The 25,823-nt window shown below is 34.6% G+C and overlaps 1 protein-coding gene across 8 annotated transcripts in view; it reads right to left on the minus strand.

The window, feature by feature from the left end:
• Positions 1 to 9,590: 9,590 nt before the first annotated feature.
• map3k7 (mitogen-activated protein kinase kinase kinase 7) overlaps positions 9,591 to 25,823 on the minus strand; it is a 37,354-nt gene continuing 21,121 nt past the window's right edge. For 4 of the 8 annotated variants that reach the window (XM_073932516.1, XM_073932515.1, XM_009294664.5 and 1 more), the window contains 7 exons: positions 25,652 to 25,793; positions 23,952 to 24,032; positions 17,928 to 17,995; positions 16,017 to 16,080; positions 15,027 to 15,088; positions 14,507 to 14,622; positions 9,591 to 11,513 (listed from right to left, as the gene is read on the minus strand). In XM_073932516.1, coding sequence (XP_073788617.1) covers positions 11,333 to 11,513; positions 14,507 to 14,622; positions 15,027 to 15,088; positions 16,017 to 16,080; positions 17,928 to 17,995; positions 23,952 to 24,032; positions 25,652 to 25,793 — 714 coding nt within the window. In that variant the 3' untranslated portion in view covers positions 9,591 to 11,332. The remainder of the gene's footprint in view (positions 11,514 to 14,506; positions 14,623 to 15,026; positions 15,089 to 16,016; positions 16,081 to 17,927; positions 17,996 to 23,951; positions 24,033 to 25,651; positions 25,794 to 25,823) is intronic. The other 4 variants (XM_073932518.1, XM_073932517.1, XM_068215444.2 and 1 more) reach the window with 2 other exon arrangements.

A 25,823-nucleotide genomic window follows, 5' to 3' on the forward strand; every position in this document is an offset into this window, starting at 1 on the left:
AAATACTTTAAGAAAAAACTCCTCTGAACATGGACTAGGAATTCAGTTATTTTTCATAAACAGAAAAATAAAACTCACTGCTTTATCTGTAGCTCTACATAATTTTTGTCCAGTTGAAATGCTGCTATTTAATATACTACTCTCTATACTTTATGTAAAATAATGGATAGATTAAATCTTCATCTACATTTTACTTTGAGGCTGGAAATGTATTTTGCTTTACTCTGAATTACCTTTTAAAAATATTTTGGTATATACATTTATTAAAAAGAAAGAAAGGTTTACCATAAATAAATGTATCATGTACTTAAATTTTGTTTTTTAATGGGTCATTAAAGCAAATCCTTTTATACAATCCTGATCTACAAACTCCCTAAAAGCTCACCTAAGCATGCACATGCCTAAATACACTAAATACTCCATAATTGATGAGTTAGCACATGAAGAACCACAGGAATTAGCGCTGATGCTGAAAACAAAGCTTGAAAACACCTCACCGCAGAGGCATGTGAGAGTGTTGCTGTTCGGAGGTGTTGTTTTGATACCGTTGACACCCTACGAACTGCAGCAATTATAGATTGTACAGTCAATCTCAAATTAATTAAAAATATCAAAGCGTTTTCAAATTCCTTTAAAAAAAAAAAAAAACAAAGTTAGAGGCTCTTGAGACAAACGAATTAACACGCTGTTAGCTTATAATGCCTGAAGATGATAAGGTTACGCTAGCGGAATACAGCTATCATCTTCCCCCATGTGGTCTGCTGTTCACCGTGTACTAGTGTTTCTGTGAGTATTAGCTGGATTAAACGGATGAAATCCTGCACATCCAGACTGTCTAATTAGATTTCTGTAGGTGAGCAGCTATGGTGTATTTCTGTGGGCCATGTCTGAGTGAAAGCGCACAAACGGGGAGTGCGGGATGACTCATCAGTTTTTAAGCAGAGATTTTGTAGCGTCGTGTGGAGAGTTGTGTTCATCATTCTATGAGCTCAAAGCCATTACCTTTCCACCCACGCAGTCACCCACTCACACACACACGATCATAACAATAGCTGCTTGCGGTTTCTATCATGCTCTCTCTATTTCAGTCATTTAGATTTTGCTTTTACTTGCATATTTCCTCCACTGAATTGAAGTTGTTATATGCCTTAGTATAATTTCTTGTGTATTTAACAGCCATTTGTTTGTCTAATCTGATTGGTTGAGACCAGCAGCACTGAGGCTTTTCTGCTTAACCGTGATTGAGTGTTTCAGACAGCATTGTTCATTAGTTGTGAGGGTTTTTCCTTTGTGCAGGTCTTCTTTTTACGCTAGATTATCTTCATACGTGAGTCACTGGAATCATTTAGTCAACTGATTCGATTTGCTTAATAATACTTATTCTTTTGGGTATGAAACAAGTGACTCATCATTCACTATGTCTTCATGGAAAGCAATATTGTGATATTAACACAATGAAGACAATGCTGTGATTAAATTATGGCAGATAATGCCTTAATCTGGCTGAAGTCAGAAATCAAAATGAACACAAATCAAATAAAGACATGATTTTTTGTATTTATATTTTAACTGCATCATGGAAGTGGAGTTCAGACATGCACAAACCAAAATCACAGTTTTACAATTATGTAGGACTTTCTAATCGCATTTTGTTGCAAATAATAATTTTATTATTTGTATAACCATAGTTTGAATACAAATACCATTTAGTTAATCTAAGGCTGGTGTAGCAAACCCATTTTAATTTGTGCTACCACGGTTTAACTACACTCTCAGAAAAAAATAGTACAATATTTTACCAAAGAAAGTACAGACACTTTTCACTGGGGCAGTACCTTGTTATGGAACAGAATTGTACCTTAAAACAAAGAAACTAATTTGTACCATTACAGTTTGTACCTTTAAGGGCATGATTTGTACCATGGGAAACCGAAATGTACCTGCAAATGCTATATTGTACCTTCATTAAAGGTACAAATGTGATCCGTGAAGGTACCACTACAGTGACAAGACACTTTGTACCCCTAACAGTGTCAAATGTGTTTCTTCAAGCACTATTTAAAGGCATTTTGCTATATCTAAAATGTGTCAATTTATTTTCAGTAAATATAAAACTGATTTTTTTTAATGTTTTTTTTTGTGTGTGTGTAAAGGCACAACAACAATAAATTCCATTAACAATAAAGAATAAAAATACTTTTAAAAAATCATGAGATCCTTTGATTTTTTTTGTTGTTAAACATTTCACAACACTTTTCATAAATAATTTTTTTTTTCTCCAATATCTTAATTTAATTTACTTAAAATAGAAATAGAATTATGCAAACGTTTTGTTACGAGATATGCACACTGTTTAATTAGTTTTATAATAGTAAAATGTCTGCATGAACACAGGACTTTTGCTAGCTCAAGTGCGTAGTGGACAGCAAACACCAAAAGGTGCGGATATCAATAAAGAAAATGTATTTATCAGAAAATGCTTACCAAATGTTTATTAAAAATGCCTTAAATGTTTAGTTTACAATACCTATAGTTTTGTTTTGCCAGTTGTTTTGCATTATATTACTTAATAATTCATGTTTATAAGTTTCTTTAACATATGCTTTTAAATTTAAAAAATGTAAAAAAAAAATTTGCAGAAACTCCACTCAAAATATTGGGGTAAAATGAATTTCCATATTTTAAAGAGGTGGCAGGAAAATGGAATTTAATTCAGTGCTTCTTGTCCAGTCTGAGACCCACTTTATATAAAAAAATCCATTAGGCAGTTAAGATTACCGATTAAAAAAAAAATATATATATATATCTTTAACGCAGCGATTTTGTAATGGAAAGACACTTCACTGGATGCCGTCAGGCTGGTTGGCTGAAAATGATCTCTGTGTGCATATATTTAATTATATATTCAAATTAAACATTAGTTGATGTTTCATTTTAGTAAAATCATGGTGAAGAAGATACCCAAAATGTCATAAATGTACACCTACTGAGCGAAGCCTGTGATATAAAGAAAACCTGAAAACTGATACTAAAATGGATATATATTTTTGAGTTCACACTTTAAAAAGCTGGAAATATGTAAAGTGTGAAGTGAAAAGCTACTTGGAATAGTCAGTAATCCACAGCCTCCTTCAAACCAGCGACAGGGACTCAGATTCAACAATCGCAGTGTGTGAAAATAACAGTGTTAAAATAGGGCCGACATCTCACATCTTACACGTGCTGATTTGAGTGAGAGAAAGCACGCATCTTGTTAAAAAGATCTTCAGCACCTTACCAGCATACATAAACCACTTACTATACTATTAGAGACAAACCAAGATTCAGAAGACTTTATAATGTTCGCAATACAATACAATCACACAAATAACTATTTTATTTTCCACAGAAACGCCATAGAACATAGATCTCAAACTGGATTCCTGGAGGGCCGCAGCTCTGCACAGTTTTGCTCCAACCCTAATCAAACACAGCTGATTCAACTCATCAAGGTGTTCCAAGACTACAACGAACTATTAAGCAGGTGTGAGTTGGAGGTGGTTGGAGCTAAACCATGGAGAGCTGCAGCCCTCCAGAAATTGAGTTTGAGACCATTGCTATATACTAATATTTTGTGGTTTACCATAGAACCTTTCAGTAAAAAAGTTCTTCAAAGTGCCAATTTTTAATTTTCTAATAATCTCATTTATTACAGTGAATAGAATTTCATCACCTTAGAATTATAAGGTTCTATCTGACATTTTTGTCAAAACTGAATTATTTACATATTCCTATTAAATGACAACTCATTTACATAATTGCATGTTTTCTAAGTTGTTTACATTTTAAGACTTTAAAAAAAAAAGAAAAGGTTTATCTACAAAGTCGAACTCTAGCTTGGCTCTATAAGGTTCTTTCTGTGAGCCAAGCAGCATTTCGAACACACACAATCATCAGGATCAACTTTCTTTTGTCATTTCACCAGACTGCTCGGTTGTTAAAAAAAAAACAGTAATATAAGAAATGTGAAATATTTTTATTTGTGTATATATCCGCTTTTTAAGCCATGACGTATCAGTGACATATGGAATACTGTTTCACTCATTTGAATTGAGAAAATCTTCATTTATGGACATTTTTTAGTCCTAGCACACAATAAAGTGAATTTTATATAATATCATAGTGTACACCAGGGATGTCAAACTCAATTCCTGGAGGGCCCACAGTTTAGTTCCAACACACTTACCTGTAGGTTTCAAACAAGCCTGAAGGACTCAATTAGTTTGATCAGGTGTGTTTATTTAGGGTTGGAAATAAACTGCAGGGCTGCGGCCCACCAGGAATTGAGTTTGACATCCCTGGTGTACACAACAGTCTCTAGACCTGCTGCATCACAAAATACCAACATTTTAAACAATTTATAAAAAATTCATCACTTTCTGGCCATCTGATACTAGGCAATGATGAATATATTGCGATCGTGATTTTCAAAAGTATTACATCGATTTGTACACAGTTATTAATTTGAGTCTCCCCATACAGTACACAGCACAGTATCATAAGAGGTCTTTTCTGTACCATTTAACATACAACTTTTTCAAAGGTATAATACTGTTCCTTAAGGAACATTATTTTTACCATTGTGTACCTTTTTTCTAAGAGTGTAGAATATTATATATTGTAGTTAAATGGGCTATATGTACAGCTAGTGATTTTTAGACCAAAGGTAAACTTCGGGTGAAAGGTTTCTGTGACTATTTTCACATTTATAGGGTTCCTTTTACAGCATCGTAATGTAATTAAAATACAATCATTTAAATAAACTTAAGCATTCATTTAGTTGTTCAAGCATAAAATGGGATAATAGACCGTGTAACCCCTAGTGGCGTCAGTACCAGCAGGCTGGCGCAGAAACTCCACTCAAAATATTGGGGTAAAATTAAAAACTTTATAAACACATTAAAGTGAATTTTATATAAAATCAGTGTACACTATAGTTTCTAGACTTGCTGCATCACAAATACCAAAATTAAAAAAATGTATAAAAAATTTATCACTTTCTGGCCATCTGATATTAGGCATGGATGTATAAATTTCGATCGTGATTTTTAAATTTATACTTCAGCGCTTTGTAAACGTTTATTATTACAATTTGATGAGTCTCCCCATACAGTTTGATAGAACGCTTGGACCAGGAAGCCGCTTCGCGTGATGTCACTGTTAACAAGCGGATAGTCAGTGAAACATTTTTCAGTGTTCATTAAACTTTGTTAAAGAACTCATTTGCTGTCTTTAAGTCTTTACATTTGATTTTAAGTACTTAATTTAATTAATGGGGTCTTAATTACAACAATAAATATTACCATATTAAAGTATGTAAAATTAACATCTGCACTGGACAAAATATTTAGCACAGCCTTGTCTGCTTAATTTGAACAAGAAAGAATATTCATCCTAAAACATTAAATAAATGTTGTAGAATGCAAAAATGTTACTTTCTCAAATACCAACATAATTTTACAATGCCAATTTTTTTTTAAATTAAATTAATAAGCAGACTGATTGCATTTATGAGTAAGGCGTCAATTAAATTTGCCAGATAGAATATTATAATTGCAAGCAGGAAAAAGATGTTTCAGAAAAAAAAAATTTTGATCATTTACATTTAGAGTACATTTAGAGACTCTGTCATGTTAATGTATGAAAGAGAACTTACACATATTGTTTGTTATATGACATGCAAAAACTTTGAATCTCAAGATCTCAAAATCATTTAGAAAGCAGATAGTGTGGTGATACACTTATACACACAATTCCCTTTAGTACATAATTCACCTGAGCTTTTATATGTCATTTTACACTGTTCTTTCAGGAAGCATTTGCTGTCAGTATTTTCTGACTAAGTTGGGTGGTCTTTGTAATCATAATGCTTTTTTTGTTTCTCAGTGTTTAACTAAAGATTTCTTTTTTCCCTTTAAGGACTAGTGTTGAGATGACGTTGTTTGTTTTGGTTAGAACGCAAATAGAACCATATAATTCCAATGTGACAATTTATGAACTAGGCATTGTTCACCCAGATTTACTCACCTAAAACCCTCAAGTGGTTCCAAACCTGATGAGTTTGTTCTGTTGAACACAAAGGATATAGTTTAAAGAATGTTCAAATCGGGTAGCTGGTATAGTATTTTTTTCACTATGGACGACAGTGGGTATCAGTTTCCAACACCCTTCAAAATATCTCCTTTATTGTGATCAGCAGAAGAAAGAAACTCAAAATTTGGAAGCACTTTAGTTTGTGGAAAAATTAACATTTTTGGATTATAACCGAAACATGCCATTTAAAAAGCTTTTTTTAAAGAACGTAGGTGCAGGAGGAAGAAACGGAATAAAACCCTTAATAGAACCCCTCAGACCGAAGCAGCAGCAGTGATCTCTTTGTCTCCTCTGAAGGGTCTCGAAGGAGCTGTGCTCGCATGCATGTGAAGAATCGCCCATAGCCACATTTGCAAAGGGCTGGCCAGGGAATCATTCTGATTAATGAAATAAGTTATCTGGAACACTGTGGAATTTATAGACTGATATACAGATATTATGACCCAAATTCTGGCCATTACTAAAAACTGCAACCACCTCTACCATTCCTAGCCTATTTCCAGGCAGTTACCATGGTTACAGTGAGAAAAAGAGTGGGGGAGAGGAAGAGGGAGATCTAATGCACATTTCAGAGAAACTTTGTCACCAACAAAGAAAGAAGAGAATGATGATGTGTTTTTCGAAGGAACGCCGCTGACAAAAAACAAAGAGCTGTGCTACGCATCGCTAATAACAACTCGTCTGAATTTATTGCATCAGCTTCTAACTCGCATTTTAATTGCGACACAGAAATGTCAAGGCTACCCTGCAGTTTCTGTAATGTGTAACCATTCCTGATGACCTCATTGAAGCCCTGGGTCCCTCCGGTCACCCTAAACCCTCCGTAGGCTGTTTCTCATTTCTCGCCAATGCTCAGAATAACAAAAAACAAAAGGCCACGATGACAGCATCTCATCCGACGGGCCCTAAACAATAACCTCAGTCCCCTTCTCAGCATCCCGAACACTTAACACTGGCCGGAGAACCACAACGCACAATACTTCATATGATGACGTCATGTAGATTGAATGAGTTTGATTCAAGTCACTCCATCCTCCAGCACATGGCGTGACAGCAACTGTGACGCACAGGTAACATTTAACCCTCATTTGCACAATACTTGTTATTCTAGGATGTAATGCACACCTGCTTTCTATTTTTCCATCATTTGAAGATGTTTGGTGTTAGTTTTTTTTTTTTTATTGGTAAGTGGAATAACTTCAATTTACTACATCCTTTAGTTAAGAAGTAATGGTCTTTTCCGAAAGAATAATTGATGCAAGATGTTGTTTATCAGAGTCACATGGGTGATATATATGCACAATGTGTAATTTAAAGTTAAAAATTTCTATAGGATGCTTTACAATATGTGTAAATGCATTGGATTAGTTAGTACCAAAGTCAACACTAGAGCTAATTTAACAAAAATACCTTTAGATCATGGTCTAAAATAATAGTACACCCCAATTAATATGTAAGAGAAAATATAAAAAAATATTAGAGGAAAAATAAAGAAAAACATAAAAAAACAAACGTGTAGTTTTTTTTCAATACCTAATTTAAATTTAATGTATTATCTTCATATTCCTTATGGTGTTTGATGACCAGACTTGTATTCTTATTAATCTAACTGTTAGCTAAAACTCTTTAGTTTAAATGTATCAAAATGTATTGTCTGTATTAAATGAAAAATTGATAAAATATTAATTTTTTAAAAGGGTTGTACTGTACTCATTTATGCTGTGCACTTTATATATAGCATCTATCACCCATATCAGCATCACACCAGATTCCTTTGTTTGAGATGAAGGGTTGTACAGTTTGCGCAAATGAAGAGAAATCAATAATCTAGCCTCTATCGTCCTCTTCTGGTTCAAAGTGGCATTACAAGATAAAAACGTTAACATTTCGTTTATAGTTAAAGCCTGTCTGTGGCTTATTTAAATAGATAATAATAATAATAATAATAATAATAATAATAATAATTTATTTTTAGACAAGCCAACAATAGATGGTTACAACAATGATATACTACTCGCTTCCAAAGGAAAAACCCATTACATAAACAATATTTGTTGATTAAAAATCTTGTACTTAATGGTGTAGCCTTTGTCCTTGTTTCGTAGGTTTATTCAAAATGCTTTTAAAATCACACAAGTCAATATGTAACTTAAGCTTAATTAATCATTTTAGTATACATTTCAGTTTATGTCTTGTCTTGTAAATTGTTTAAAAACGACAACACATGAATACAAAGGGTGTTACGGTGCACTGCTATTTGCTTATTAGGGCCAAAAGTAATGCTAGCAAAAATCAACAGATGGATACAGAGAGAGCCATTTACTGTTAAAATTATAAAAATTCTTGAAATATTAGCTTTTATATTTTGGTGTCTAAATATGTTTATGCATATTAACAAGTATTTACAAGAAGGATTGTTACTTACCCAGTGGAAAACAGCTGACACAACTGAACATATTCACACGAACAAGTTCGGTTAACTGAAATACAATAAGACGCGATTGAAACTAGGACTAAAATGTAAATTTGTAGAAGTTTTAAGAAAGGAATAAATTACCTGTTGAGAGTGTCGACAGTCTGTGTATTTGATGCTTCGAGAAAATAAGGCGCCTTTAACAGTCAAGAGGTTTAAAAGGCGGGAACCCTCAGCACAAATAACCATTTCAGAATGAAATGTTTTTTTTTTATTACGATATGGTTCTAAGTAAACGGTAGAGAAGCTAACTTTTTGTGTAGTTTGATAGCACACATGCTAGCTTTTAAACATGTTAACGTTTTTTAAAATATCTATAAAACCACAAATGGGGTAACACGTGGTCAAAATTAGTCATGCTCGATATTTTACCTGAACGGCGAAGGATAAGAAAGGAAAAGACGATGTGCATTTGAATTATTATAAAAAATAATGCACACACACGTAACACTCCCAGTTCAACATTTTGAGCAATGTTATGTTAACAGGCAATATGCAGACTGATGGCTATAGTTTTCTATTGGGATATAGGGCACCAAAATTGTATCTGGAACCGGTTGCCTAAACAATTATTTGCTGTGTCTCACTTGGTTGCCAATTGATGGCATCATTTCCCAACCCTACTGAAAAAACAGCTTAAACCAGCCTGGTCAACCAGCTAAAACCAGCCAACAAGCCTAGGCTGTTTTAAGCTGAATTTTTCAGCAGGGAAAATTGCCTGGCAACATTGCGCTAAAATTTGTCCAGTGTATCAGCAGTATAAATAAGTTAAAAAGAGGGATGAAAATACTGTATTATTAGACTAACAAGCAGAAAACATCCAAATTGTAGACCAGTATTAGCTCAGGGTCCTCTTAGTGCCATTGTTTGAAAGGAATGCCATCTTATTTCACCATCCACTGCAGCAGCTATTTGTTTGAAATGACAATAAATATTCAACTTTTCAGCTGAACTGAAAACCAGATACAACAGACACGAGCAAGACTTTTTTTAACCTGTTCGATTTATTTCAAGATGCGACCTTCACCTGTGTATTCCCATTCCCAATAGCTTAAGAAATCTTATTTACAGCACATAGTACAGAAACTCATCAAGATCGTTGAACTGAAGAAAAAAATAAAACACTTCACTGTTAACAACAAAAAGAATTGTGAACAAGTCACTTGAAGATCTTGAACATCCAAACGTGTATTTGTTCAAGATTTCCCTTCATAGTGAGCATTCTTAACCAGTATTGGCGGGATTGTGCAAAACTGTGTGGTTGGTGAGTCGGTGCTGGGTAGAACAAAGCAAACAAAGGGTGGAATTCATACCTAAATGTAACAATACAGCTCTGATTTTTCTTTCAAATACTAGAGGAATGAAAAACTAGTGGTAAGAATGGAAAACCAAAAAAACTAAACAGAACCAGAATGGCTGGACTGCCCTTATCACAATTTCATGATTTCTGCAGCATATTGACAAGATCATTCAGACCAGACAAAATCCGGCCACTCTTAATTTCACTTGTGTTGCATTCCCTACCAATTTCTAAAACTCCTAACCGCATTAAGCACAGCATGTGTGAGCGGTCTCGTTGCCGCAAAGCAACAAAACAAGTCAAGTAAAATGCAAGCAGTTCAACTCTAAGGCAGCATGTGAACTAAAACTGAATAAATCAAGCTCAGAGAAAGAGCATCTTTCCCACAATTGCAATAAAAGCTATGAAGCGGATCTGAAAACCCTGGATAAATTACCATACATGGTTAGATAAAGATACACAAGAGCAAAAGAAACACAAGAATACTGAAATCATGATTAAAATGCTTGTACTCGCAATCACATACACTCAAGTATTTTGTTTCATTCTCTTTTAGACTGATGACTGTTTTTTTTTTTTTTTTTGGAGCGGGAAAATAAAAGAAGCCTATTGCAAAACTGGCGTTTTCTTGCGAGGCCGCACATACACACAAATCGTCCCTTGTTTCTCCATAAAAGCAAGGTCGACATGCAAGGCATATGTAAGATATACATCCCCCAATTTCAATCAATAATACATTATAACACTTTTTAGGGCAAAGAGACATATGAAAAAATAAGGAACATTTTTTTTTTGCATAAAATGGGCTAAAATGAAAAACACACACAAAAGTGAATGTAACTAAATAAAATATAAATCTAAAAATGATAAAATTAGCTTTTGTATGAATCTTAAAGCCACTTCACTTTCACATTCTTGAGGGCCAACACCTTTTCGAGGGGAATAAGGCAAACCCCTCAGGGAATTTTGGGATGTGGAAGGGGGGAAATATGACATTCGAAAAAATCTAATTTGTTCCTTTAACATCCTCCATCTGCAGTTCTGATGTAAAATGCAGGAGTCCTTGCATTTGTGTTTGCTGGTTTGTCTGGATATCTGAAGATCTGCATGTTTATCAGATGTCCGACTGTATTTTTTATTTACTTTTTGTTCTGCCAAACGCAGCATGCTTGTGCAGTTGAGCGCAGGGTCTTGCTACTGTTTGCATTGGTGGAAATGACCCATGTTCTCCTGCTCTGTGGAGCACAAGTCCTACAGTTTCCATCTTCAGAGATTTCATGGGTGCATAAGGGTTGTTTTAAGAGGCGCTATAATGGAGTTTCTGGGTCAAACTATAGCTAAGCCCCAATGTTTGGATTGGGGAGGTGGAGATACCGGGGCTGTGGTTAGGATAGAGTCAGTCTGGCTCTTTTTAATGATTAGAGGGTTCATGAGGTGCCCTGTCTCTTCTGCTGCTGCGCTCGGATCAGCTCCAGTTGTTTCTTGCATTGCTGGTAGTAGGTGGACAGACTCTTGTTCTCCTCTATGAGCTTCTTTTGCTCCTGAGCGAGGCGACATGCGTTCTGTTGATCCTTTTCATCTTGGTCTAGTTCTGCTATCAGCTCTTCCCTGTAGAGATGGACAAAAGACATTAGGGGATGAGGGAGAATGGGGAAAAAACAAACAAACAATGCATATACTTTAGCTAGGCCCACACAGAATCTCCGCACACAGATTTCTGCAGATTTTTAGCCAATTTTTAAGTCTATGTATTTATTTGTGTGCAAATTTATATTTATTCAGTTTTTAAATTAAATTCACTTATATTATTGTGATATAATATTAGTAACATTAATATATTCATATGATTTGTTTACAATACACTTTGTAAAGTAATATTTTCTGTAATTTAGTAGATATATTATATGACAGACTTGCTTTGTTTACCAAATAAGTGGATTTAAACATTAAATAATAGTTATAAATGTATTATTTTTTTTATTTCATATATTAAGTTTTTAGTTACGATTCTCCTAAAATTCCACATAAATCTGTAGATTTTTTACAAAATTCTCCACAGAAATAGCAAAAACGTCCACAGATTTTGTCCGGCCATGCCTATGGCTAAAAATACAAATACTCTGGTTTTTAGTTGTGATACATTGAAATTAAAAGTCTTGGTTAAATAAATAAATAAAAGAATCAGGACAAACTGAAAACCAAAACTAAAAATTCTTTATTTTAAAATAGCCTTTTATTTTTAATGTATTTCATAATGAACACTGGCAAATGCAGTTCTTTTATTAACAGTTTGAATGACAGAATCGTACCCAATTTATTAAAAATATATATATATATTCATCAAATTCTAATAAAACTTGTTTTCATGGTAAAATTTTACAATAAAGATGTTTTAATTTACAGTATAGTTCTTCCATATTTAATCTAAAAGCAAAATGTAAATACAGTGGGTATAGAAAAGAATCACCCCCCTTCAAAATATTTACATTTTGTTGCATTGTAGCCTGGAATGAAGATAGACACAGTTTTGTTTTATCTAGGTGTAATTATTCAGTACAATGTATAACATCCATGTAAAAGATATAACACCAACAACAGGAAGCATAGAAACAGAATTCACTCAGTTGTGAAAAGGATCACCCCCCTCCTAAAAAATACTTGTAAACTCAATCAGATGTAGCTAATCACCTTCTTAACGACACACAACACAATTTAACTTTCATTGGTGGTCAATTTGATCAGCTCAGCATGAAAATAGCTTTAGTGTAACATTTCAACCCCAGGTAGTGCAACTAAAGCAAACCATCAACTATGGGTGGCAAGGCATTGTCAAAAGATCTCTGGGATAAAGTTGTGGCCAGGCACAAGTTAGGAGATGGATACAAAAAAAATCAAATGCTTTATCAATGCCTAGAAGCACAGTGAAGTCCATTTTTAAAAAGTGTAATGTATTTGGTACAACACAGACCCTCCCTGAATCAGAACGTCACTCCAAACTGGATGAAAAAGCCAGGAGGAAACTGGTCAAAGAGGCAACCAAGAGGCCTACAACAACTCTGAAGTAGTTGCAATATTTTATGTCAAAGAGTGGTCATTGTGTGCATGTGACAACAATATCAACGATTCTCCCCAAATGTGGCTTGTGTGGGAGGGTTGCACGAAAAAAGCCTCATCTCAAGAAAAGCAACATAAAGTCAGAACAGAGCTTTGCCAAAACCCACCTAGAAGCCACATGAAAAAAGTGTCATGGTCAGTGACTAAAATTGAATTATTTGGCCTTAACACCATATGATATGTATGGCAGAAATTCAATGCAGCTCACCATCCAAACAACACCATTCCTACCATAAAACATGGTGGTGGAAATATCTTGTTATGGGGTTGTTTCACTGCAGCAGGAACTGGAGAACTTGTCAGGATAGAAGGAAAAATGGATGAGGTAAAATACTGACAAATTCTTAAGGAAAATCTGCTGCCCTCTGCCAGAAGGTTATCAATGGGAAGAAGGTTTACCTTCCAACATGACAATGACACGAAGCACACAGCAAAACTGACCACACCGTGGTTGAAGGAGAAAAAGGTGAATGTCCTGGCATGGCCAAGTCAGAGTCCTGATTTAAAGCCCATTGAAAATCTGTGGAATAATTTGAGTACTGCAGTCCACAAATGGACACCATCAAATTTAACTGAACTTGAACAGTTCTGCAAAGAGGGGTGGGCTAATATTGCAAAGTCTAAATGTGCAAAGTTAGTAGAAACGTATCGCAACAGATTAAAGGCTGTATTTAAAGCAAAAGGTTATTCAACCAAACGCTGAAACAAGAGGGTGATCCTTTTTCCAACCAATTAATTTTGTTTTTTTATATGTAAATTTTTTTTCTGACATTTTGGTGTTATATCTTTTGGTTGGGTGTTATAAGCTGCACTAAGTAAATACAGTTAGATTAAACAAAAAATGTGTCTGTCTTCATTTCAGGCTACAATGCAACAAAATGCAACTATTTTGAAGGGGGGTGATTGTTTTCTATACCCACTGTAATTGTATAAAGAAAAAAAGGATCTATGTATGAAAATTAAGTACATTTCATATGTAGGTATTTAAATAACATTTATCACATCTTGTCATTATATTACAATTATCAAGAATGATCAATGATAAAAAGTTTGGTTATGTGGTAATCCCAGTGTTATTTACGTATTATTATATACTATTGCATTTTATGTGAATATTTTGTATTATCTATAATTTTTATATTGTACAATTGTTAGTTTTGTTACTTCTTGTTAGTAATTCTGACATGAGTTTTGCCTTCCTATTCTTACTTTGATTTGACCATTTAGGAATAGCTATTTTTGTTTAAGTTTTAATTAATCTGCTTTTCCAGTTTAATATTTTAATACTTCAAACACATTTCACTCAATTATAAAAAGGTAAATCTTAAAATTTTATACAAAAAAAGTCCAATTTACAATGTGTTTTACATATTTAATTTCAAATTTATATGAATGGATATGCAAAGTGTGTAAAAGTTACTGATGAAAACCCCAATTCGTATTATACATGCTGATTATTTGAATGGATTCATATTCCTCTGACTTACTTTCTCTGTTTGAGAAGTGCGATCTCTGTCTGCACCTTCAGGTATTCCTGTGCCATTTTACAGTGCTGCTCAAACACTGCCATCGACTCTTTGGAGTTTGGACAAGGGGCAAGAGGCTGCAAACAAACACAGATTCATTCATCAAATGTCACAGATTTTGGCTAATTAATCAGAAATGCAAAAGTGATATTTATACCCTTCGTGGACTGAACGCCAAGGTGATCAAAATGTCTCTCTCAATTTGCAGCAATGCATTTATAACCCAATTACACCATATAAATAGCATATAAAACTCTAACCCAGGCTTGATTCAATTAGAGGGCTGTTTTTACACCTTGGGAATCTTTAGTGGGAAGAGTGAGATCACAATACTCGGAAATTAAATCATCTCCACCACAGTTTCCATGCATGTGCAGTCATAAACCTAGTCTGAAATCAAAAATTCTGGACACACTGGGCTGAAACTGAAATTTTAGGTGTAAAATAGCAGTCATATTGATATTTATTTTCAATTTCATACCTGTAACTGATGGTCCAGGGTCAGGTAGGCCATAGGGATAGAGTTATCTGAGCCATTAGTGTCTACAAAAATAAAATATAAACATTTTTAATAAATCATAAACTGAAAACTAGTCTGTCTGTATTATAGCATGGCTCCTTTTATTATGTGGATATGCAGAGCAAACCAGCTATCAAATCAGTGCACTAAGTGGTTTCTAGTTTGTTCTGTACTGCTAAAAGTAGACTGTGGTAAACAACTGAAAGAAAGCAAGAGTTCAGTAATAATAGCAGTCACGTCTGCCAAGTCTGTGACTGACAGACAGAAACCATTCTAAATCATTGATGCTGCTTACGTAACGTCTGTTGCTTTGCCTGAGCCGTTTACTGTCACTGATACTGATTTACAAACACACACACACACTCACACGGAGGATGTGAACTTTTGAGATCACGAGTGAATATCAACATAGACGGTTTAGAAATATCCTCACAAAACAGCACAATGATATAATTCCAAAGTTGCACAAAGCTCTCATAATAATGCATCATCCACAATGCCCATTTAAAAGTTAATGCATCATGCATTTACATAATGAGTTTTACATGTAGGCATGAGTGACTACATAGATTCTCACATGATCTCTGTCTGTGTGCACATGTATATCTATGATGGTTGAGGGAAACTGTAGGCCAGGGTTTCTGCAGATTTCAAGTAGACAAGTCTAAGCCTTTTTAAGACTAATAAAAATGAATTTTTTGAATTATACAGGGTTAAAGACTGATTAGGGAATTTAATTTGGTGAATTTGCGGTAAAAATTACACACAGCTGTTGTGAATTCTATGTATTTGTAATAAAAAATTAATTCTAAATAAAAAAGTTTTACTGAGTTGGATTGTTGGTCATTGGGTGGATGTCAGCACAATTGAGTAGCTTTACTTGGACAAAGCAAAGTTAAAACCTGTTTAAAATGATTTAAGTCCTACAGCACAATATTTCAGTGACTCTACCTGTCCTGTCTGGTGTAATCATCCTAAAGCTTGGACTGGACGATCTGCTGTTGTTTCTGCTATCCTGTGATTGAATAAAAAAAATATGTTAATTACGCACTTTAAATACCAATAAATAAAAACAAATGGATAATGACAATGAAATATTTTCAATTTCAAAGGCTGGTTTAGCACCATTCAGAACTGATTGTCATCTCTTAAAGGGCCTTTATGAGCACATAATGGTCATCAAAAGAAAGAAATCTTGCCATTTACACTTAATCCTAAGTACTCAGTTTAAAAGGTTGTAACTTACATTTTTATTTTTCCCACACACCTCAATAGAAATTACATTGTACACAAAACTGTATTATTATTTTAAAATACACAAAATCATATAAATCTGACTTCAAGACAGAAACAGATACACTTCCTCCCTTTTTCTGGATTTTATTTGCACTGCAATCTTTTGTAGTTACACAACTGTAAAGGAGTTTGGGGCTTATTTAAGAACTGCGCACTACATATAATGAAAAGGGATGTACTATTAAAAAAATACATTTGAAATGAATGCACTTTCTATTTATCGAATAATTATAAGAAATGTTTTACTTGCTGGTCTGTTATTGTAGGTGTATCGTTGTTACATGTTTACATTAATATTTATCAGAAAAATCTGACATTGTCATACCTGCCAACACTCGTATTGTTTCCCAGGAGTCTCCCATATTTCAGACCCATCTCCTGCCACCCACTCGTTTTGTTATTTCTTCAGGAAAACTACCGTAATTTCACTTCGCCCTCGGGCCTTTACTTTTTGCTAGTCTGTAACACCCCGGTAGCCAACTTTGGTATAGTATGCGATTGCAGTGGCCGCCCATAACCCGTTCCATTACTAACACCAAGTACAGTTACTAACCCGGTTCTCAACTGTGTTATTCAGACAAACAAACACTGGCAGCTTTGCCCCCAAGTCTCCTGGTATTTCGAAGACAAATGTTAGCAGGTATGGACATTGTAATATTTTTTTTTTTGCCATGATGTATATTGCGGTATGCATATAATTTCAGATTACTTGAATAGCTCTATTTGGAAAGATTTAATTCAAGTATTTTTCTATGCAGTTCATCTGCATGAAATATAATAAATTACCAGCAAAAACTTATAAATAAACAGTGCTTTATGGTTTTCTAGGAATTCGAACACTATTCAAGTACAGTAATTGAACAATTAAATGTAAAATAACATGATCGTCATTTTATAAATGATAAAAAAATAAATAAATAGAATCCTGCGATGTGACTATTGCAGAAACACACTTGACATATCGATGCTCAAAGAATGTATTATTCAGCCCTAATTTTCTTCACGATGATCGAAATGAACAGTGGCTGGTTATTTTCCATGTGAATAACAGGGTGTCTGGGCAGTTCTTTGTCAGTGAAAGTTAAAACTAATGCAGAATCATTTTGCAAAGTTTTCACAGACCAGCTTTGATCGTTCCAATTATGGCAGACGGCTTACATACAGCAGTGCAGTCCATAGAAGCAGCAGTTAATTGGACATCTATGTGTAGCCACCAACACAGCCTTAGGTGCTGCCTAAACTTTAAGTGAACTATTTTCCCAAGCGTGCAGAGAACAAGTGTGAGAGAACAGAGCTAAATGATGTTAGTTCAAAAAGCCCTGTAGGGAAAATCTAGACAACAGTGTCTCAACATTCTTTAAGAAAACAGATTGTACACCTTTCTTTTTTTATTTATTTGATAAACTGTGTCCTCCACCTGGAAACTCTTACTTTACTGGAGATATAGCACCGCTTCTTGTTACCTGGCTGTATAAAACGGTACCTCCTATAGTGTTTGTAACAGCTTAACTCTTCCCGATTCATAACACATCGCACCAATGAAAGTGTGAAATTGAAGCATCCTACCTGACTGGCATCTGTACCAATGGCAGGAAGATCCTGCACAGATCTGCGTCTATGAGGCTCACAGGTTGCTGCAAAAGAGAGAGAAATGACAAAGAAAGAAGAGAGGAATCTGATGAGTCGTAGTGGTTGGTGTATAAGCTCTCACCACAGGGACGTGACAGTCAGACAGCTGCACTGATTAAATGTCCAACTCTAGCGTGACAGCATCTCTTCCAACGCGGCCTTTACATGAATAAACCCTCACATGGCCTTCCCAGCAACACACACACACACCTTACACCAAAAACCGCAAACCACACCTACAGAATCACACAGGCAGCTTGGCCTTCACTGATTGGACAGCTCCTATCATGGCGTAATGAATGCGATATTGCTTTCAAAAGACGACTATAAGTGTGTATCCAAGAAAAAAAAAAAAAAAAAACAGCAATGATAGGAGCTGTAAACTCAATCACAACTAATAGAAAATAACACAAGTTTACTAAAGAAGTCTATATACAAACATTCACACAAATGACAATTCAGTTAAAGGATCTAGAATAGTACAAGCAGAAGTGAATGACTGATAGACTGCGACTTGCTATAGAAGACGTTCTTCAGGTGCCAAAAATGACATGATGCGAATGATGAGTATATATTTTAGGTTAGGCACAACGTCATTCTAGACACATCATCTGTGGCAGACATTTCATATATTTGTAATTGGGTAAAGAAATATAAATGTAAATAGGTGTAATAAGTCTAAATTTATATATAATAAATATAAATAATTCTGTTCCAAGAGAAAAAACAATAATGGGCTATATGCACAGTTGGTGTTTTCAGTCAATATTTACAGGATAATTTTGAGCTTTTGACAGCTAATTATATCTTCTGGATTTAAAATATTTTTTGGGGTGGGATCAAAATCAATGACAGTGCGAATCTGCTAATGGTGTGATGACTTATCGGTTTCTCATTATTATTCATAGCGGAGTTTGCTTTTCCTATCCGCTTGTTAAGTGGTGACGTGTTTGTGACGTATGTAATACTGTTTCCGGGTCCAAGCCGCCATTCATTTGAGTGGAGAAATCATTCGTTTATGATCACGTTTTATTCCTATCACACATTAAAGTTAATTTTACATAAAGTCATAGTGTACACAACAATCTCTGGGCTTGCTGCATAACAAATACCAAATATTTTACAATTTATAAAAAAATTCATCACTTTCTGGCCATCGGATATTAGGCATGGACATATATACTGCGATCGTGATTTTCGAAAGCATTAAATCGCTTTGTAAACGTTTATTATTGGCATTTCATAAGTCTCCCCATTCAGTTGAATAGAGCGCTTGGACCCGGAAGCCGCTTCGCGTGACGTCAGACTTAACAAGCGGATGAAAAGCATTTCCCTGTTTCTTAATTATTCATGAGAGCACGTGCTTTCCAAAGACAGACGTGCCAAGCGTGCAGCAAGCATTTTTGTTGGAAGAGCTGTACGAGATTTGGAGAATGGTATACTTTCGTTTATCAGTTGAGTTCGTTACCATTCAGACACATCACTTATCCGTGCTGCTGTGTTTACTTATGTTTAAAATAATACAGATTACCAGCAGGGTTAATGGTTGGAATATACACGGCAAGAGACCTGCTGCACTGCTATCCACTGTGTCTGCATTTAGACCCGGGGATTGAAGAGGAGAGAAGTCTTCTTCATTTAGTGTTTATAAAAGTACAATTATCTTTATGATGTTATAACGAATTGTGGTTGTGTATGAAATTAAGAATAACAAATGTAGCAGGGTATTAAAATACTTACTATTTATTTCTTTGTAGTTTAACTTTGTAAACTATAAAATCATGTATCTCCTTACGGTTTATATCTTATTTTGTGAGCCAACTGACCACAGTTGTTCGCTCCCCTCTTTTTCCTCTGCCCTGCCGGCCATTCCCCCTTCTCCCTATGCTCTCAGAGCTCCAAAACCATCAATAAGTATATATTTTTTTAATTTAGAGGTAGACTTGAACTGAAAGAGGGGGGTTTTAAAGTGAGGGGCCCTTTAAATCATAAAAAGAGCAGAAAAACCGCTTAAGCGCAGGCGGCATCATTAGCAGCAGGTTAGTGCTAAAATTCCATTGAAAATACTGGGGTAAAATTAATTTCAATATCTTAATGACATGGCGCGGAAAAAATATAATTTAAAGCAGTGCTTCTGACACCCACTTTATATTGTATCTCAGCCAGGCAGTGAAGATCCCTGTTCTTTTAAAGAAATCAGATATTAAACGCGACGATTTTGTATGGGCTGACAATTAACAGAAAGCTCTGAGGCTATCTGACTGAAATTAAAAGTCTGTGTGCATATACCTCATTGTGAATAAATAGGGTTGTTGAGAGTGGTATGTTACTTCATGCATATCTCTGCTAATACAACTAACAAATGAATTGGCTTATATGCTAAACTTGAAACAGAATTTCTGTTAACAAGATGGTGTTGCAAGTTTCTACACAGAATTTAACATCTGAGAGAAATCCATGGCATCAGGAAACGGCCAGGACAGAATCACTTACTAACCTCATCTATTCAAAGTTGCAACCAGTCTTTAAAGTCTTTACATCATGCTCAGCTCTTCCTGATTAATTTCACTTTATACTCCTCCAAGAATACAAAGGGTAAATAAGGCATAACCGCGTTAAGTGGTATTTTCTTTGCAAATAATTATGTTGCTAACACACAACCACTTAGAAAATCAGCCTAACCTCATTTAGTTTTTTTTACTTTTCAGCTTATGATTTGTAATCATATGAAAGTACTTTAATAAATAAAAAAAACAAAACTAATAATAAAAATTTCAGTTTGTTCCACTGAAAAAAGAAAAATATTCATGCAAACATTATCCTAAATTATAATGGCCTCTTGATAAATTTTTATGACAGACTCATGACAAGTTAAGTTGTCTTGGCAATGTTAAGTTGGGGGGGGGGGGTCTAAAGTAATCTAAAAACATCTAAAGTAATCAGCTGTATGCCACAGATGATGTTGTAAATTCCTAATAAGTAATCCAAATATAAACAATTAACACATGACCAAAAAAATAAAAAATAAATCTACCATAAATATGACGCCAACTCTTATTGTTAATAATGACTGTCACTGATGAGGTCAATTCGATGCCAAAAATGATTACAAGAATAACAATAATGATTGACAGGACAAGAGCGTGCATGCAGGAGGGATGCAATTCAGATGCCAATCAGATTTTCTCATTGTTACACCACATTATTAACCTTTTCATCATGCAACTCCTGCTTTCATTTACCCCACCCCGCGATCCTTTAGTGTCCCCATTTCCTTCTGTTTTATTAGAGATGATGATAATAATAGCAATGACCCTCAATGTGAAGGAGATTCATCAAAACCACGTCCACTGAATTAATGAAGGAGTTAATGAACGTTTGTGTGTGCATGTGTGTGGAAAAAGGAGAGCAAAAAGCAAAGCGTTTGGAGACATCCTTTCTGCAGGCGAGACTATAAGCCCACTGAGAGATAAAAACATCATAAACACACACTAGCCTATTCACTTTCACCGGCTACAAAGCCAAACAGGAAGACAGAAGCAGGCATATCAATCCACATCCCCATCTCCATTCACCACGCATGCTTTAAATCTCTGCTTATCGTATTTTTATAGCATTTCAAAAGGCAGCCATGAGAACGGGGTGTGCAAATCATTGCCTGATGTTCACTACAATCAAAATGAAGAATAAGAGAAAGAAAGATGAGCAGGGGAGAGAGAGTAGTGATTGGAATGGCTGTTACTCCAGATTCACTGTCCACCATCAAACCTGACACAAATGCATTTGAAGAAAATGTTGAGTAAGAAATTAAGTGGATAAAAAATGAGGGCATAGTGAATCTAATAATAATAATAATAATGCAGGAGACAGAAACTGTTTTGATTAGCCTTTGAAATAGTTAATCACCAAGTATAACAGCATGAACAAGTCAAGCCAATTATTTCTGTATTACTAATTCCACAATGACCAATGTGTTTCTATGATCTTTCATGTTCTTTATGATGACTGCAGTTGAGTTTTGTAAATTAATTGTACAGAAATTGCACTCAAAAATAAATGTAAGCTTGTTTTATCCACAGTAATAGTAATTATAGTGCATTAATAGAAACGTTTTTCCTTTAAAAAACTCATAAATTAGTTTGTATCATGTCATTTTAAATTATAAACTCACAATTAGTTACAATATTGAGTCTCACAATTCAAAGACCAAAAGCAGATATTTTTTCTATTAGTATCTGCATTTTGCAGTACTTCATTTCACCCCTAGAATTACTTGTTTCTCTAAATTTGGAGCATATTTGAGATAATTCTAAATCCTAAATTTAAAAAAGTCAGAACTGGATATAAAATAACAAATGAAATTTGCAAATGCGATACACAAAAATCTGATTTTTATAATTTTTATTTTTTAATTTCCAAGTTCTGCTGGTTGAGGCACATGCTGAACTTTCCTTGCCAATCTTAAGCCAACAGTGATCTTTTGTTTTTGTTCAATTTGGAATTTCCTCAACCTTTGCAGAGCTCAGGGGATCAGAGTGAGTGCTCTTACTTGGCCCCAGCCTGATCCAAAAAAATCTGAATTTTCAGGGGGGGGGAAATAATTGTTGGACAACTCTAAACTGTGAGATAATTTAAAATTGTAAGATACAAACTCACAATTCTGAAAAAAAAAAAAAAAAAAATTCACAACTCTAAAATGTAATTAAAACTCAAAACTAAACATAAACAATTCAATGCAATTCTAGACATATTAAATTTCAGAACTGTCAAAAAAAAGATTGCAATTTCCATTTTACTGGCATCAAAAGTTCATTAAAATGCTTTTGAACTAAGAGCAAGCAGAAAGGGATTATTGATACATTTTATTGATTTCAAAAACATTTTCTAGTACTTTTAATTGTTTTTGATATTTTTAGAGCCCTGTTTTATTATGCATCTTCTGTTTGAAGCCAGACAAAATCTGCAGATATTTTTTGTTATTTCTGCGAAGAATTTTGTAAAAAAATCTGCAGATTTATGCAGAATAATTTTTGGAGTATCATAACTAAAAACTTATATGAAATAAAAACAAATACGTTTTTAACTTATTTTTAATGTTTACAATGCAAATCCAATTAGATACATGCATTTTATAAGCAAAGAAAGTCTCTCATGTAATATATCTACTAAAAGACAAAAAATATTACTTTACAAACTGTATTGTGAATAAACCATACAAACATTTTTATATTAATCAATAATATTGCTGAAATTAATTTCAAACCTGAATAAACATAAATTTACAAACAATTACAGAGATTTCTGTGCACAGAGATTCCGCATGGCCCTACTTACAGTGTGTTGATTAAAGTTTTTGACTCTTCTAAATCATAAAAATGATGATGCAGGTATTAAAGAAATGTGCCAAGTGAACATATTTGTTTAATTAAAAAACAATGGTAAAGGCAGTTATTCTCTTTTGAAAGGGTACTTTACAAGTCAGAATAACTATTCTTCCATCCATTTTTATGTGCATTTTGGATCTGCTCATTAAAAGTCATGTGATTTTGTTATAAGAGATCATGTAATGATAAAAATGTGTGTGAATGGACAAACCAGCAGGCTGAGCACATTGTAAAACAATGATTTATTGGATTTCATATTTTTTTTAAGGTAAGAAGTTGCAAACAATTTATTTGGACTGAATTCAAACTACTTCATTTGCTTGTTTAACTTAAGCCCATATAAAGTGTTTGCAACCATTTACCTTAAAATTTTCTAATGAATTTACTTTTGTCAGAGTAAGTTGAAGTTAATATATGCCCACAGCACAAATCTGTGCTAATGTATGAGTAATGCTACAAGTGAGATTGACGGAGGACATATGACAATCTGGAGAACCAACCAAGAACGTGCTCACGCGTCACAGTGACGCCCTCTGATTAGGAGCTGTTTTGCTGGGAGCATCTGCACTCCCGGTACCTGTGACGATGATCTTGGGAATGTCCAGAATGGTGCCATGTGATGCTGTTTTACGGTGACCTCGCTTATATTGTGGACGTGCTGCAAAAACACACATACAGACACGCGCATGTAGCGACAAACACAAGCATGCAGACAATGTGTGTAATGAGACAGAAAGAAGGGTGCAGACAATGTGTGTAATGAGTAAGAAAGAGAGAGAGAGGGAGCAGAGATAAAGACAGACTGGGTGAGGGGCGTCGCGCCATCCTTTAGCTTCTATTAGGACATACATGCAACACATATGTACAAGCATGTAAACAAAGCGCATACATCCGTGCAGAGGCAAGAAGCCTGCTGAACTACTGACTGCAGAAGGAGAGGAGGCCATGCAGCTCTTTTGTGTCTTGATGTGTGTTTGGGCGCACTGGCTGAAGTCAGCGGTACACTAGTGTACACTCCATTCAGCCAAGTACAGAAAAGTGAGGTCAATGTCGATAAAAGGGACACTGTTAGTGATGTGTTTTTTTTTGTAAACATGTCAACCTAAGAACAAAATTGATAACAGGAATTGACAGGTGTGGAGTTTAAAGTAACAATATTATTGTCAACTGAAAAAGAGAGAAAAAAATATTAATAAATGTCGGGCCCCATGATTTTTACCATGTGGGAAACAGAGAATCATGTTCATTGCATTTTCAGCCTGTCGACTCACTTAATGATGATATGAACAAGTAAACTTTCTCTGAAAATGATTTCATGAGGATTTAAACATTTTAAACTTGGGGAAAAAAAGAAAGATAATTAGATCATGTATACATAGAAACTAAACTTAACTAAACTAAACTAGAACATTTAAAATACATCTAAAAGACTGGGTTACCTCTATTACTTATTACAGCAGAATGTACTTCTTACACTACTACTGCTAATGCTAGTAAAAATAATAAAAAAAATCTTTAAAAATACATGTATTTATTTATTTTATAACGCTATATCAGCAGCATAGGCTACTAGGGTTGGATTGATAGACGATGCCATCGCCCATGGCTGATAGATATCACGATGCTGAGCCAGTATCGCAATCCTCTGCCCTGCCCCTGTTTCTCCAATTGTCATTAAAATAACGCCATAGGTAGTTGGTAGATTTGTAAAAGGTCTGCCTCCACAGCTGGAAAAAATCCTAAAGGAAACACTGATTAATTATTCATAAATATTTAATTCACCATCACCTATGGCCACGATATCATCGTCCATCGCAATGTTTTACATTAGACATCACACGATACCAAATTGCTCGACATCGCCCAACCCTATAGGCTATTAATACTATTAATAATATTTGGCATAATTAATAATAAAAATTCAATACATAAATTTCAATCATAGCAGCTTAATGCTCTTATAAATAATCAGACCATTATTTTCCATCTTTTAATTTGAACAGGAATTAAATAAATTTTTATAACTTCTAAAAATGTAATTCTGTAAATTGCAAAATAGTATGTTTGCAAAATTGTAACCTTCATGATTATAATAAACTACTTTTTGGATGAATTAAACCTAAACCATCAAAATGTCATCTGGAAATGAATGAAAGATAGTTCACAGGGCTCTATAGAACAATTTAATTTAAGGGTATGATTTGTGAAATGTCATTGTCTGTGAGGTTCTGGGTAGGTCTGAAACTTTATGACAAGCATGGAAGCAGCATAAGTTACCTGGAGAAGCAAAGGGTAATCTGGGCTCCAATTCGGAGAGTTCGACACTCATTCGTTTGCTGTCAGAGGAAGGCTGAAAATGTGACCTGCCAGGAAGACTCTCTACGCTGCTGCCTCTGGAGAGAGACTGACCAGAAATGCCCTGAATGCACAAAAACACAAGTTCCAAACA

The sequence above is a fragment of the Danio rerio genome, chromosome 20 (genome assembly GCF_049306965.1).
Source record: "Danio rerio strain Tuebingen ecotype United States chromosome 20, GRCz12tu, whole genome shotgun sequence".
NCBI classification, from domain to species: Eukaryota; Metazoa; Chordata; class Actinopteri; order Cypriniformes; family Danionidae; genus Danio; species Danio rerio.